Source organism: Haliaeetus leucocephalus, unplaced genomic scaffold (genome assembly GCF_000737465.1).
Source record: "Haliaeetus leucocephalus isolate CR32 unplaced genomic scaffold, Haliaeetus_leucocephalus-4.0 Scaffold264, whole genome shotgun sequence".
NCBI classification, from domain to species: domain Eukaryota; kingdom Metazoa; phylum Chordata; class Aves; order Accipitriformes; family Accipitridae; genus Haliaeetus; species Haliaeetus leucocephalus.
In genome coordinates this window covers 281,903-294,267 of record NW_010972700.1, presented here as the reverse complement: position 1 = coordinate 294,267, position 12,365 = coordinate 281,903, and the positions used below count along the sequence as shown (strand labels likewise).

General features: G+C 47.0%; 1 protein-coding gene across 1 annotated transcript; it reads left to right on the top strand.

Moving 5' to 3' along the window:
• The first annotated feature begins 10,845 nt into the window (after positions 1–10,845).
• LOC104832850 (histone H2B 1/2/3/4/6-like) lies at positions 10,846–11,347 on the top strand. Its single transcript, XM_010569231.1, has one exon. It carries the CDS (start codon positions 10,888–10,890, stop codon positions 11,266–11,268), a length of 381 nt encoding a protein of 126 aa, XP_010567533.1. The 5' UTR covers positions 10,846–10,887; the 3' UTR covers positions 11,269–11,347.
• The last annotated feature ends 1,018 nt before the right edge of the window (positions 11,348–12,365 follow it).

The following is a 12,365-nucleotide window of genomic DNA, read 5'->3' as shown; positions in this document are numbered from 1 at the left end:
GGGGGCGGGACCGACCTCGGCCATGGCGGTGCTGCGCGGACAGAGCGCGGCGGCTGCAGTACCCGCCGCGGCGCCCCCATTTATAGCAGCGCGGCGAGCGCTGATTGGTGCGTTGCCGAGCCCGCCCCGCCCCGCCGCCCCGCGCTCTGCCGCTCGGCTTGTGTTTCTTCCTTCTCAAAAAAGTGTGTTTTCCGTAAAAAAACCGCGACCGCGGCACCCCGTTTCTTAGCATTCTTGCTGGGGACATAAGATATTTTTATCTTTCGGCGTTTCTTTTGGCTGAGAGTTAAAATGAGTTTCAGGCAAGGCAATAATCCCCGAGTTTGGGGATCGCACACGGAGTCGGACGATGAGATTTTTATTTTTCCTTTTGAATTAAAGCTTTGCTTCCGACAGCACTGTCACAGTGGCAGCGGATTCATGTTCCCGAGACGGTTTTTCATCACAGTAGTGCAAAATAGAGGTAATCCGGAGACATTTTCTTAGCGTAAATTAGCTTTGAACAGAAGCAAGTAACACAAAGTAGCCACTCAGTTCTGTATCTGGGTTAGGGTTGTTTCCCGTAACGCGGCTTCATCTCTTAAAAATAATGAAACCTTTGGACGTAATGCCCTATTTCGCTCTACTCGGAGCTAATAAATAGTAAAAGAAAGACGGTTTTCACCAGAAACGTTAATGTGAAAAAGCTCTTTTAAATCATCAGGTACCTTCAATATCTCATGAGAACATCGAGAAGTTCTTTCATTGTTTCCCTCAGTTTTCTGCGTCCTTGTATTAATATTTTAATAAACTATATTCCCTTTTTCTTCTCCAAAAGAATTCTTTTGATTAAGCACAATACATCAAGACATTAATTTGTATGTTCTTATTTTAAGATAGAGTTTATTTTTCTGCTTACTTACACTGGACTTCAGGTATTTTGTCAGCCAGAATCAGCAGTTGTGCAAAAAAACCCCAAAATATGGTGTACATGTTTTCTTTATGAAAAACAGAGGTAAGGCTGCAGGCATTTCTTTAATAAAATAATATAAAACAAGTGGCTTAATCAAACAATTTTGTCCTCAGAACTGCTGAGATAAACTAGGGCATGGCTTTTTCCAATCCGTATGAGTTTTGTGATGTGAGATAAACTGAATATACATAAAATGATTTTTTCTTGGGATGAGTTGGATAGAGGATTGTCATGTTCAAAAATATGTAGTACAATGTGGGAAAGGAGACCCTGGTGATTAGTTCATTTGGCTTCTTCCACTTTTTCTTTCACTAATGTAATATCACACACCATCTTGTAGAGTTCTGGTGAGGGAGAGATCAGTTTTAAGAGCTTGTCAGTGGTGCCAATTTAGCATGACTAGGATGCACCTGAAGTGTGAGAAACTGCCAAGAGTAGCATTTCAGAGGGGCTTCTGTCTAGAGAAGACAAAACATCAGAATAACATCATATGCGAGAGTATAAAAAAGAGAAGATCATGTGGATTTGGAGCCAATGTCTGTACTGATGTTATATTTCATGGTGGTTTCACCTGCTGACCCCACTGTGGATTGCGGGTTGTGAACTACATTGTCACGGAAGTGAATCTGCTGGGAAGGACACATACCTTCGAGGAGAAAGTTCTGGCGGTTAGTTCAGTAGCATACAGATTTCCTTCAAATTCTGTATCTTAGTCCATTCTATTCACTCATGTCAGAGTCAGGCTACTAGTAGCTTTACCTCAATTCTTTTGATCCTTTTGCAAATGCATTTTCCTGGGTTTAGGCTAGGCCTCTATCCTTCTTCCAAACACCTAATGTAGCAGCACAGTCCTGGAGCAGTGTATATGCTTTCCTAAAAGCTCATTTTTCTGGTCCTCCAACTTTTGACCATATATCTGGACTTCTTAATTTTGTTTTTTACACTCATAGACAGTTAGTTCTATGCTCAGCAAAGGTGGAAATGCAAAGGGATCTTGCAAATGTTATCAGGTGGAGAAGAGGAAGGAGGAAATAATTTTATAAGTGCCCTTTAATTCCTTTAATTTAATGGGCAACCTTATTTTAAAAAAGTTAATTACTTATTTCAAATATTATCTTGAAGAAAAAAAGATTTTAACCTTTTTTTTTCTGATATGAAGCTTTGTACGATGATGTATTCAGTAAAAACAGACAGACTTCTGCCTCCTATTTTTCCCTGAAAAAAAAAAATAGTCAAGCAAACAGAACATTTATTAAAATACAAAAGGTAGAAGGTACTGCTCACAGTGGACTGGGATATTTGGATGTGACAGAAATTTTTCAGATCTTCAGTCAGAAATGCAAGGACTCATTTTTCTCCTACTCTGGTATTGGATAAATGCTTTCATGAACATCTTTCTTTTGAGCCCATGTGACTCGGTGCCCTGTAGAATCATAGAATGGTTTGGGTTGAAGGGACCTTCGAAGATTACTGAGACCAACCCCCCCTTGTCATGGGCAGGGACACCTTCCACTAGACCAGGCTGCTCAAAGCCCCATCCAACCTGGCCTTGAACACTGCCACTGACAGGGCATCAACAACTTCTCTGGGCAACTTGTTCCAGTGTGTTCCACCACTTTTGTCATCAAAAATTTCTTCCTTAGAACCACTCTAAATCTACCCTCTTTCAGTTTAAAACCATTGCCCCTTGCCTGTCATTACAGGCCCTGGTGAAAAGTCTTTCTCTGTCTTATTCTTATAAGCACCCTTCATATAGTGAAAGGCTGCAATAATGTCTTGCCTCAGCCTTTTCTTCTTCAGGCTGAAAAACCCCAACTCTCTGAGCTTTTATTCATGTGAAAGAGAGGTGTCCCTTGAGGGACACCACTCATTACTGGTTTCCATTTGGATATTGGGCCACTGACTATAACTCTTTGGTGCAACCACCCGGCCAATTCCTTATCCAGCAGTCCATCTATCAAATCCATACCTCTCGTCTATCACCTCCCTGTCTTCCATATACTCCGACATAGCTTCCAGGAGGATCTGCTCTATGATCTTACCAGATCACTGAGGTGAGGCTGACTGGTCAGTAGTTCCCAGTGTCCTCCTTTTTACCTGTTCCCTGTTATAAAAGGATATCACACCATTTTTTAAAATGGGTGTAACATTCCCTTTCTCCAGTCACTGGGGATTTCACCTGACTGCCATGACTTTTCAAATATTATGGAGAGTGGCTTGGCAACTACATCTGCCAATTCCCTCAGGAAAACTGAGACAAAAAAATTGCTAAGTACCTCAGCCTTCTCTGTGTCAGTTGTCACTAGATCTCCCGTCTTATTTATTGGGGGGTACATTTTCTGTAGTCTTCCTTTTCTGATCAACTGCAGAAGCCCTTCTTATTGTTCTTCATATCCCTTGTGAAATTCAGCAGCAGATATGCCTTAGGTTTCCTGATCCCATCTCTACACACCCAGACATCATCCCTATATTCTTCCCAGGATGCATGTCCCTGCTTCCACTGCCTGTGCATTTCCTTCTTGCACTTCAGTTCAACCAGAAGGTCCTTACTGGACCATATTGGTCTCCTGCCTTCCTACCTGCTTTCTTACATATGGGAATCAAGAGCACTTGTTTTCTAAGAAAAATGTCCTTAAATAGCTGCCAGCTCTGTTCTGCTCCTTTATCCCTGAGGGCAGTTTCCCAGGGAGTCTTATCCACGAGTTCCTTAAACAACTGAAAGTTTGCTCTGCTAAAATTCAGGGTCTTGACTTTATGTTTGCCTGGCCCACATCCCTCAAGTTCCTGATGGGCTTGGGCCCAGGCTGCCGCTGTCTTGACCTCTCCAATTTGTTCATTTGTGTTGGTGAGCAACAGGTCCAGTAGTGCTTCTCCTCTAGTTGGGCTGTCTTTCACCTGGATTAAAAAATTTTCCTCAACACACTCCAGGAGTCTCCTGGATGGCTTACAGCTTGCTGTGCCGCTTTTCCAGCAGATGTCAAGTTGACTGCAGGATCAGAGCCTGTGAGTGTGATGCTTCCTGTAGTTGAAGTAAGAAAGTTTCATCAACATCCCCGCCTTGATTAGGTGGCCTGTAGTAAATACCAACCATGAGGCTTCCTTTGTTGGCTTGGCCTCTAATTTTTACCCATAAGCTCTCAACTGTTCATCGCCGTTTTTCAAAGACAACTTTGTGCAATCAATCCATTTTTTCACATAGAGGACAACCCCCCACACCCCAAGCTCCTTCCTTGCCTGTCCCTTCTGAAGTTGATAGCCATCAATTGCAGCACTCCAGTCTTGTGATTCATCCCACCGAGTGAACTATGACTGTGCTGGACTTTTACTGTTTGCTCAGGAGATATATGGAGGCGTCCATCTCACAGACGCAGCTGAGGAGGCAGGACTGCAGCATACATATGCTTATTTCAAACAGGGTGAACAAGATCATGCATTAAGCCTATAGCTGCACAGCCCCATTAACAGGTTTTTCACCTTGGCCTGCCTAAGGCTGCACAGCATCTTCCATATTTTCTCAAGCAAGTAGCTCTTCCTGATGCCTGTGCTGCTGAGCTTCATATTTTATGTGATCCAGCTAAATTCATTCCGACTTATGGGTGCTCCAGGTACATAAGAAACGTAAATGAAGTCACAGAGTCACTCAAGGCAATTCAAATCTGCCCTTGATGTAATTGCAGACTTGGGATGATTTGGGAGATATCTGTTGTCCATAGATGATGGATTTTATTTTAAAACTGATTTATCATGATGTTCTAATTCATAACCATTGTTACATGAGTAAGAAAACTTCATATCTCAACAGGGAAGTGGTTACGGCTGCATACTGTTAGGTCTCCAGCAAAGGACTCTTCCTCATGGTAAAAGGTTTTTGTATTCATACAGACTTAAAATACCCAGATACCGCAGTAATCTCTTAAAATAAGAAATCCATGACCAGAGGTATGGCAGGCATTAGGCAGAAAATTTGGTTACTACAAGGGGATCCATGGATACAGCTTTCTTATTTTCTTTTTTAAATTATCTCCTTGCAAAAATATTCAGACTTTTTAAAAAAGTTTTGTTCTGGTTCAAAGCAAGAGAGAAATAGCTCCTTGATCATTCCAGACCACCTAGTTTTTGATAACTTCCAAGCTCAGTTAAGAGATAATTCCAAGAATCATTTCAGAGCAATCAATCAGTCAAATTATAAAGTTTCTTGTTTAGTATTTAATGTTTCAATGTGATATAAATATAATATGTATGAAAATGTTACTGTATTGGATGAATGTATATGTGTATATTAATGGTTTAATAAAAGGCTTAATTTTTCCAGTAGGTAATGTGAACTTAGGTAGAGAGAAAGTAGCCAGTCATGACTCTTCCTTTCTGCTTAACTCATGCCTTTAATAAGCTGGGGGGTACACAAAATACGGCACGTCTGGAAAATGTGTGCACAAGCTGGAGACCAGAAGGATGTGTAGAATGGAAACTCTGGGTATCACTAATTCGAATATTTCTAACTGTTCAGGCAAATGTTCAAGATCTTTTGGGGGGAACATGAACAGGTGAAAACGCATTTCAATGCCACATGAAAGTGACATTTCCTTTGCTGCTGCACACTCTGTGCATGTGCCCGGGATCTCCTGGTGCAGCCTGCCTGGGCTGCCGTTGCCTGCCCTGTGCATTGGGGAACACCAGCTCCTTCCCTCTGCGGGTTACTCTGGGGAAGGAGGCAGCACTCTCTTTCTTAGGCCATCTACTCCACAAACAGCCTCAGCAAAGGTGCTGCGCCACATGGCCAAGTTTTCATTTCCATTTCAAGATGGTGAGAACAATATTTTAATTTTGACTTCTGCCTGGCCTCTGCGACTGTGGGGGTCTGGTTTTTGTCAGGGTGAAATAAGAAGGGACAAAAATATAATGGTATACCTTGTTGCAGAACTGAACTGTCCTCTAGGTCTCCTACAAGCTGCGGGCAGCACAGGCAGAGATTGAGTGGCTGACCCACTTCCTAGCTGCCTGGTGCTTTGGCTCAGAAGACCCGTGATCAATGGTGGAGAGCAATACTACGAAATGGGAAGAGTGCAATCCGCTGCAGTACTTCAGGATGTGGAAGCCATCTAAGCTACCCATCCTCCTTGTAGTCTCTGATAAATGAGCAGCAGAGCATTGCAGGTGAGCACTGAGAAGAAAGCTGAGACACTGGAATGTTGATATACATCGCTCCTTCCCAGACATTTGGGGGTTGGGAAGACCTATGCATTTCAGAAGGAGCTTGTGCTCCTCTCCTTCCAGGTGATACCCAGGAAGTCACAATGGCCTTTTTGCTCCCAGGAGCAACTGTGGTTGTTTGCTACAGTCCCTAACTGCTGTTTCCTCCACCCCTCTCCTCAAAAAAAAAGTGTTACAGGCCTTGCAGATTATTCTGGATGCTTCCTTGACAAGGTTGCTCTGCACGCAGCCCAGTCTTTGCAGAATAAGTGAATCTCATTCACAGAATTAGGTCAGCAAAATCAACGGGATGTACCTATAACACCGCTAATTTTTGATGATTCCTTCTCTTAACATGTCTCTTGAGTTCCCTGGCTGCCTCACCTGTCAGTAGGACCACTGCAGAGGAAAGTGTGGGGCCACCACCAGCATCCACCTCCCTACAGGAAGCTGCCAACTATCCCTCGGGCATACAGGCACTCGAGGCAGGTGGTCAGTGTGGCTCTGCTTTGATTCACAGATTCCTTGGGATGTCTTCCTCTCCTCAGGATATCGTGCATTTGCATCATTATGTCACCTCTGCCACTAGCTCTCTCCTTTGTCCATTGCTTTGTTGCCTGACTGCACACAGACAACTGAAGCAAGATAGTGAGGGTGGTAACTATTGTCTGTTCAGCTGGACAAAGAAATTGTCTTCTCTGGTGCTTAAGAATACTCACCACAAGCTTCTCCTGTCTGTCTAGGCCTACCATAGCGATATTCAGGACATTCCTTGGCTGAGTTGCTACAGCTCAAAACCACAATTCAATGCCACAAATCAGGAATCAGGACATTTGAAGAGGCAGGGAAGAGGTGGATGCTACATGTTCAGTAATGACAGGCATTGCTTGTATGCTGTAAGGGAGAAATGGTCCTTCCCTAGGAGAAGGAGTGGGGATGGGAGAGAGCTGGTATGTGGCAACTTCCTGGGAACAAGGGGAATAAGGAACAGGAGGCACCTTCAAATGGGTGAGGTGGGTAGGAAGGACAGGAGAAGGAAAGACAGAACAGGTCGATGTCCAGTATTATTCACACCTATGGTACTATGCAGCCAATATTCATAGAAGCAGATGCAGTATTGAACTGTGTCAACTCCAAGTCAGCAATAGGTCATTATTATGCAAATCAAGAGGAGCCTGCCCTGATATTATCCCAGCATCAGGTATTTGAGAAGGTGATGGCATGTGGAGCTAGAAAAAGTGATCTGTGCAGGATCAACAGTGAAGGCTGATGTCTCAGGAACTGTGAGAAGTGGCTGAATTTTTAGTTCAATCCTCATATCTGTCCTACCATCACTAACACCCTAGATGGGGACAGATGTGTAAACGACGGCTATTTGAAAGGGGAGGAGATTCTATATTAAGTCTAAGTTAACTTCAGTAAATACACTCCTAGGTGGACAGACAGGTTCCACAAAGTCTGGGGGGAGCAGCAGGAGGGGGCTGCCCCACAAGGGCAGCTGAGCTGGGAGACGAGGGGGACAGCGGGGCAGGCAGGGCCATGCTGTCCCCACCAAGGACACAGCCCCGCAGCAGCCGCCCATGGTGAGTGGGGCAGGATGGTGGCAGCGATCAGGGACAGCCACAGCCCCCGGGCACTGGGCAAGTCCATGGGGACGAGGCTGGGACAAGGTCGAGGCTGGGACAAGGTCGAGCCAGGGAAGTGCAGCCAGTGGAGTCAGAGATGCCCGGGCACAGCGTGTAAGGTAAAGCCTGAGCCTCAATACAACCCCAAAGCCACGAGGTTAAAACCCATGGGTGAAGGGCAAGATCTTGAGAAATCCTCAAACAAGTCACCTTCAAGTCTGGCAACGGGAAAGGCAGAAAGAAGGTCCTAGCAACAAGTAGTATGTTTTCCTTATGGGAACAGCGTTCTATTGGATGCAGAAGTACAGGTAGAACAGCAATGAAATCTGCCTGTACACAGTTAATGTGATGATTAAAGCATTTTTGCTCTGGATTGGCGGCCCAGGGTCCAATTTTCCATTGCGTGGAACCGGCGCCCAGAACTCCCCTTCCAAATGTCAGTCTGTGTTCAGGGAACCAGTTCTTCCGTAAGAGCTGAAAGAACACAAAAAGTTAGGAGAGGGGCAGGCTGGCTGAATATCTCTGTGGGCTGTTCCTGTGGGAAAGACAGTGCTTTGCAAGAAGAAAAGGGTGCTAAAACCCCTGTCTTCAGATGTGCAAATGTTTTTCTTTGTCTTAGATACGTTCCCATTTCCTTTGATATCGGGTTGGTAGATCCACCCTGAGCAATGAGTTCAGCTCGTTACTCGTTTTCAGCTCTCCATACAGTTTAGTTCGTGTCTAGAAAGAAATCAAACTACCTTTGTGGCTCGTATGTTTTTGTTTCCCTACGCTTGTGGCTGCCAGGCGAAGTTTGATAATGAGCTCCCGAAAACTGATTTGTCCTGCCTGGGATTTTTTTTTTTTTTTTTTACTTAGCCTTCTGATGCTGATTCCAGCTGTTTCTCACCACCTCTTTCCATGGCCCTTAGCTTTCTCTCCCAGACAATATGCAATACACACCATTGTCTATTAGGAAGAAGACTTCGGCAGGCGATAAATAGCAGAGAGGTGACACACATCTGCAAAAATCCAACGCGAAGAGGGCTGTTTCCCGAATGAGCGAGCTCCGCCACAGCCCTGAGCACCAGCAAATGGAGGGACGGGGGGTCTGGGGAGGGGTCCAAGACTTCCACACAGGGCAAAACACAGATATTCGGCAGTTCCCACACTTAGAAAACTTGCACGTACAATCGCTTTTCCCTCACCACCCAGCCAAGACGGAGCCTCAGCACCGAGAGGAGAAGCAGGGCAGGATTACCGCCGGCCCCACGCCGGGCCCTCCGCGACAGGGCAGGCGAGGTGGGGTGCAGCGGCCGGGGAGAGGAGCTGCTCCGGGACACGGCCGGGAGCGGGCGCAGCCCCTCTGGTTCACCCGTGCTGCTGAAGCGCGACAAGGGTTAATCTGGGACCCACGAGTGTGAGAGCTCCGCTCAAGGGCTTCGGCAGCGGTGCAAGAAACAGGTGTCCGGACCCCTAACACGGCCGCTTCCAGAAGGGAATAGCCCGTGCTCGGCAAAGGGGCCGGCGGAACGCCCCGGGCAGCGGGTACTGCCGGCGCGGCGCTGCGGCGGCTTGCCGGACCGAGGAAACCCGAAATGACGCTGGTAAAAGATGACCGGCGTGAAGTGCACGCCACACTCACTCCCACGTCGTCGAGCAGCAGCAGAAGGAAGACCTGGTGTCCCCTTCCAAGCGCTCGGGGGTCCCCACGCGGAGCGCTTGTTGCAGCTTCTCTCAACAGCCCACTGGTGTGTTCCAGTACACTGCTTGCTTCAGCGTACACATCCTTTGCCTCCTTAACGTTCCCTATGTTTACCGTAAAATGAGAGGCACACACACATCCGTAAAATGACGTGCAGGCACACGTACACAGTGTGTCTCCGACACACACATCGCACTGTGCTCCCGGAAAAGACAGTGAGCTCCGAAACGCACACTAGGTTTTTCACTCTCCGATGCAAACATCGCCCTGCGTGCGGCACCGCCATCCCTTACACACACACCGCTCCGCACCGACGGACACGCACATCGCCCGGCGTAGGACACGGCGATCGCTCTGCGCCCCCCCTCCCCGAGGACATTGCCCTTATGTCCCGACACACACCGCCCCCTGAGACCGACACCACACGCACCACTCTGCCCCGACAGACACGGAACACACGGCTCCGCTCCTTCCCTCCACACGCGCGGCTCTGCGCCGAGGGACACACACCTCACTTCTCGCCCCAAAGACGCTCCTGCTGTCCTGAAAGCAGGTTCGTTACCCGCTGTGCGACAGACCAATCTCACACGCTCAGGAGAGACACTGGTTTATTCTGCGCAGGGTGCTCGGTGGACGTTCCACAAATCAAGCACACCAGATTGATCAGGTGTGTCCCTTTTATACAGTAACAATTGCATCTAATTTATTAAACTACTCCTATCTAGTACGTATTCAAACTACCTAATGCATATGCATAGGATTACATACATAACCATGACACATCAATTGCCTTCTCCGCATGTGCGGGGGTCTCGGGTGGTCTTCGGTGGTCGTTTGAGGAGGTATCCCCTCCTCGCTTTGACTGCTAAGTCACTCTATATCTAGTCAATGTTTCGTTTTTCTACCAAGAGGGACACATCATCAATCAGGAAGAATAGAAAGGATCAGAATTGGTGCTCCAGGTGAGGCACCATTAATCAGGAAGAATAGAAAAGCTCAGAATGATCTTGGCTAACTAACTTAATTTAAAACAGGACTTTCTAATCTACCACAGGATTTGCAATATCTGACATCACTCCCATCACCCTGCAACCCACGATCCTGCCACCTCTCTGCTCCCCAGGACACACAGACAGCCACGGATATGGCTCTGCGGTGATGACAAACACATTGCTCTTCTCCCCACAACAACACCGATCGCTCCACACCCCCACAACATGCATTATCCTGCACCTGACTGAAGCACACGTTGCCTGGGACAGAAACTCCCCACGCTCCCCATTTCCCTGACCTCGATGAGTCACGGGGCCGTCGGAGTGGGACCTTCCGTGCATGTAACTGGCAGCCCACTGGAAAAGGGCTCCCATGGGCAGTGGTGCTACCCGCTGCTTTGATACTGGCGGTAGTTGGTGAGTGAGAGCCACGCCTTTGCTGCCATGCCCGAGCCAGCCAAGTCCGCCCCCGCGCCCAAGAAGGGCTCCAAGAAAGCCGTCACCAAGACGCAGAAGAAGGGCGACAAGAAGCGCAAGAAGAGCCGCAAGGAGAGCTACTCGATCTACGTGTACAAGGTGCTGAAGCAGGTGCACCCCGACACGGGCATCTCGTCCAAGGCCATGGGCATCATGAACTCCTTCGTCAACGACATCTTCGAGCGCATCGCCGGCGAGGCCTCGCGCCTGGCGCACTACAACAAGCGCTCCACCATCACCTCGCGGGAGATCCAGACGGCCGTGCGGCTCCTGCTGCCCGGCGAGCTGGCCAAGCACGCCGTCTCCGAGGGCACCAAGGCCGCCACCACGTACACCAGCTCCAAGTAGAGCGTCTCCCGGTTCCTCAGTTCTAACCCAAAGGTTCCTTTAAGAGTCACCAAGTCTTTCGTTTGAAGAGCTTTGTCACTGGTGTTTTCTGACAGTTATTTAGTTTCTTTGTCTTGTAAGTCTCGCTTGCATAGTGTCCTTTGGAACGTGTTTTTCATCGGTTATTGCAGTTTTTCCTATGTGTCTCAGTCTGAGATCTTAACTTGAAGCTGTAAAATGCAAAATGACAGAAATTTTGGAAACGCCCATCAGAGGGCAGCAGGGGCTAAGGAATCGCAGTCGTTGATGCGCGATTAGACCGTACCCATCTGAATGTTAGTCTGTTCTGAAACCACTAACGTTGTATTAGGAACCTTAGAATAAAAAGTACTAGGAAATAGCTTAATTATTCCTTTAAGACATAAATTTTAAACGGAATTTTTTTTTTTCCAGATAGGGAAGACCAATGAAGCAAAACACTAAAACCAAAAAGTGTTTCCTTACTAATTAATTACTTAAATCCTCAAAGACAGTTTTAAACTATGTTGGCATATATTTATGACTGATAACATAGTTTATGTTATGAGAACAGGGAAAAGGGATGGACTAGAGCTGAAGACACCAGGAACTTTCACTGAGCAATGGCATGCAGCAAGCAGACATGGCAGGGAAGGTGCCGAACGAGCTGGCAATCAAAGCAGCCCACAAGAGTGCACACATAAGAGGCAGTGTGAAGGCTTACCAGGAAGGGCTAGGTTCATTAGGGCATAGGAAGCCATAAAGAGTTAAGTGTACAGACCACAGTTAGAGGTTCTGTTCTAAACCATGTTAGGGCCTTTAGATCACTAGAATTGAACATTGGTCATTAAGATAACCAGAGAACACAGCATCAGTAAAACTGGAATAGAAAACAGAAATTAAAGCTCTTTTATTGAAAACTTGGTGGCTCTTAAAAGAGCCTTTGGGTCGAGCAGCTCTGGCACAGAGTGCACAGAGAGCTTATTTGGAGCTGGTGTACTTGGTGACGGCCTTGGTGCCCTCGGAGACGGCGTGCTTGGCCAGCTCGCCGGGCAGCAGGAGCCGCACGGCCGTCTGGATCTCCCGCGAGGTGATGGTGG

Bases quoted from the DNA above. Each gene is read 5' to 3' on its own strand.
- LOC104832850 (XM_010569231.1), top strand. From the start codon at position 10,888: ATGCCCGAGCCAGCCAAGTCCGCCCCCGCGCCCAAGAAGGGCTCCAAG.